Source organism: Protobothrops mucrosquamatus, unplaced genomic scaffold (assembly GCF_001527695.2).
Source record: "Protobothrops mucrosquamatus isolate PMUCROS unplaced genomic scaffold, P.Mucros_1.0 scaffold6845, whole genome shotgun sequence".
Taxonomy (NCBI): Eukaryota; Metazoa; Chordata; class Lepidosauria; order Squamata; family Viperidae; genus Protobothrops; species Protobothrops mucrosquamatus.
The window spans coordinates 72,664-75,936 of NW_015392659.1; the positions used below are offsets into that span (position 1 = coordinate 72,664).

At 47.9% G+C, this 3,273-nt stretch overlaps 1 protein-coding gene across 1 annotated transcript in view; it reads right to left on the reverse strand.

Moving 5' to 3' along the window:
- Positions 1-2,941, reverse strand: part of LOC107300382 (plexin-B1-like) — a 27,204-nt gene extending 24,263 nt beyond the window's left edge. Inside the window, 2 exon segments of the mRNA XM_029286990.1 lie at positions 1-22; positions 2,724-2,941. The exon segment at positions 1-22 is cut by the window's left edge and continues 2 nt beyond it. Of these exon segments, the coding sequence (XP_029142823.1) occupies positions 1-22; positions 2,724-2,936 (235 nt within the window). The 5' untranslated portion in view covers positions 2,937-2,941.
- Positions 2,942-3,273: the final 332 nt, after the last annotated feature.

A 3,273-nucleotide genomic window follows, 5' to 3' on the forward strand; every position in this document is an offset into this window, starting at 1 on the left:
GGATTTCCAAGGTGTGAATAAACTAGACAAAAGGGAGATGATCTAAGGTGACACTGCAGTTAGGCAAATTATTTCTTGGCTGGAGGGGCAGGGAGAGGAACAGGCATTTTAATTGATTGGTGGTGACCTCCATAAAAAGTTAAAACAAGCAAAAAAACACAGCAACAACTCAACAGGAATAAATAAAGCCAAAAATTCCGTGTCTTATTACAGTGATGGCGAACCTTTTAGAGACCGAGTGCCCAAACTGCAACCCAAAACCCATTTATTTATCACCGGGTGCCAGGTGGGCGTGGCTGTGGTGCTCATGGCAGACTGGGTAGGTGTGGCCAAGGTGGGCGTGATCGCCTCGATGTTGCTCGTGAGGAGGGACACCTGTGGGGGCCGGGCAGGGTTGGGGGAGATCCAGGGGGTCTCTGGTAGGTGGGGCGGTGGGCAGGAGGCTCGTCCTGTGGGATGAGGCGAGGCAAGGCGAGGCAGGGCGGGGGCGCCATTGTCACAGGGCAAGGCGAGGCAGGGGCACCATCAGCCATCGCACACAGAGGCCAGCGAGCGCATGGGTGCTGGGATGTATCCAGCCACATGGGACCTCGGCGAGTTAGCGGGCGGCTGGTGGACGAGGGACAGTAGCCATCTCCGGGGCATGGCGCGCATGCCCATAGAGAGGGCTCTGAGTGCCGCCTCTGGCACAAGTGCCATAGGTTCGCCACCACTGTCTTATGATATGCCAATGAAAGAATACATGCAGTCTGGGTAAGTTTGCATTTTTTAAAAATCATTTCCGTTATTTTGTATCCTGCTTCTATTATTTTTTACAAGTAACCTATTACAGGCAGTCCTCAGCTAACAACCATAAAGGGGCCTGCCCATCATGGTCATAAGATATGACAGTTGTAAAGCAGGTTGCTCACGTGACTAACCCCATTTTATGACTACAGCATAAAATGTTGTTAAGTGACCATCATGATTGTTAAGCAAATCAATGGTTAGCTATTGGGGGGAGGGGCAATTGCCAAAAATCAAAAGCAAATGTGGTGTAAATCATTGTCACTTGATTATAGGATGTTGCAGGTGGCCATAAATGCGGTCCAGTTCTCAAGTGCGAATGGTCCTGTGACTATCTAGGCTGGAACTTAGAATCTGGATCATAAGTACCATCCGAATAGGTCCATTGGGACTTCAGACAACTGGCTGTGAGTGGAAGGATTACCTGTAACAGGCTTTTGTTATAAAACCCTAGGTTGCATTGAGTAACAGTCATATGTTCAGGAGATTCTTTTTTTTAAAAGGTTTTGTAATAACTGCTAATAAGCTTTCCAATATTTTTCTACCCTGGTGACTAGGAAATTGCTTTTATGCTTCATGTAGTGAACATCCACTGACTTTGCACAACACCATTTAATTTTGTCACTGGGTTACCCATTTTTTTTGCATTTGCACAATTATTCTGAAAATTAAACGAACAGACGAGATTCGCACAACATGCCAAGGCAATAAAAAAACAAGCCAAGTTAGAAACCAAACAAGTTTAGCATGTTATTTGAGTGCAATCTGTAGGCCTTAAGCAAACCTGGGCATTATGGAAACCCAGTTATAGCATAACAACAACAACAACAACAATAATAATAGTTGAAAGGGACCTTGGAGGTCATCTAGTCCAATCCCTGCTCAGGCAGGAAACCCTATACCATTTCAGACAAATGGCTGTCTGGTCTCTTTTTAAAAACTTCCAGTGTTGGAGCATTCACAACTTCTGGAGCCGGGTTGTTTCACTGATTAATTCTTCTAACTGTCAGGAAGTTTCTCCTTAGTTCTAGGTTGCTTCTCTCTTTGGTTAGTTTCCACCCATTGCTTCTTGTCCTGCCTCCAGGCGCTTTGGAAAATAGCTTGACTCCCTCTTCTTTGTGGCAACCCCTGAGATATTGGAACACTGCTATCATGTCCCCCTCGTCCTTCTCTTCCTTAAACTAGACATACCCAATTCCAGCAACCGTTCCTTACATGTTTTAGCCTCCAGTCCCCTAATCATCTTTGTTGCTCTTCTCTGTACTCTTTCTAGAGCAGTGGTTCTCAACCTTTTTAATGCCGTGACCCCAACCAGTCGTAAGTCGAGGACTAAACCGGTCGTATGTCGAGGACTAAACCGGTCGTAAGTCGAGGACTAAACCGGTCATAAGTCGAGGACTATCCAACCGGTCATAAGTTGAGGACTTTCCCTGCCCGGGAGCGCCGCGCATGTGTGGTTCCGCCCCCTGCGCCGACCGAGGCGTAGCTGGCAAGCGGCAGAGACGGAGCAGGCCGACCACCAGCTGGCCCAGCCCAAGGGAGGTAAGGCACCCGCCGGAAAAGGGGAAAAAAATGGCAGACAAAAAAAATGGTGGACAAAAAAAATGGCAGACAGCCTTGCTTGGCGACCCCCATGAAATGGTCGATCGACCCCAAATGGGGTCCCGACCCACAGGTTGAGAACCACTGTTCTAGAGTCTCAACATCTTTTTTACATCGTGGTGACCAAAACTGGATGCAGTATTCCAAGTGTGGCTTTACTAAGGCATTGTAAAGTGGTTTTAACACTTCACGTGATCTTGATTCTATCCCTGTTAATGCAGCCTAGCACTGTGTTGGCTTTTTTGGCAGCTGCAGCACACTGCTGGCCTGGATCCTGCATGGTGGAACTGTGTTTTATGTGGTTAATTTGATTTGATTCTTTATTTAAAACATACCTTGGTGAGAAAGAGCTTGCTGTTGAGAAGATTAGAGAGCTGCACCAAGCCTTGTTCAACCGTCTGCCGCCGAGATTCAGGCACATCGAGGTCCCTTTGCAGGGGTGACTCCCGGTGGCCCGGGAAAAAGATGCGTTCTGCATAGGATTTGTAATCCAAGAAAGGAATCCCAGTGCCAACCAAGTCACTGGTGAGATCCATCATTTCAGTCATGAGGTCTAGAAACAGAGGAAGCACACAAGTCACACGGAAGTGAGCTGAGAAGAGAGGGGTCTCAAAAACGTAGAAAACTAAAAATGCTTCCGCCTTACATCAGGAACTGAGCGGACGTGTCTTCTTCATCTATGAGCGTGCACTCAGGGCATTTAAGCCAGAATGGAATAACTCGCCGTAGCCAACTCGCTGCGGCCGTTTCACCATGGCCACCTTGCCGCGACCATTTCACCACAGCCATCTTGCCATGGCCATTTTACCACAGCCATCTTGCCACGGCCATTTCACAACGGCCATCTTGCCGCGGCCATTTCACCACGGCCATCTTGCCATGGCC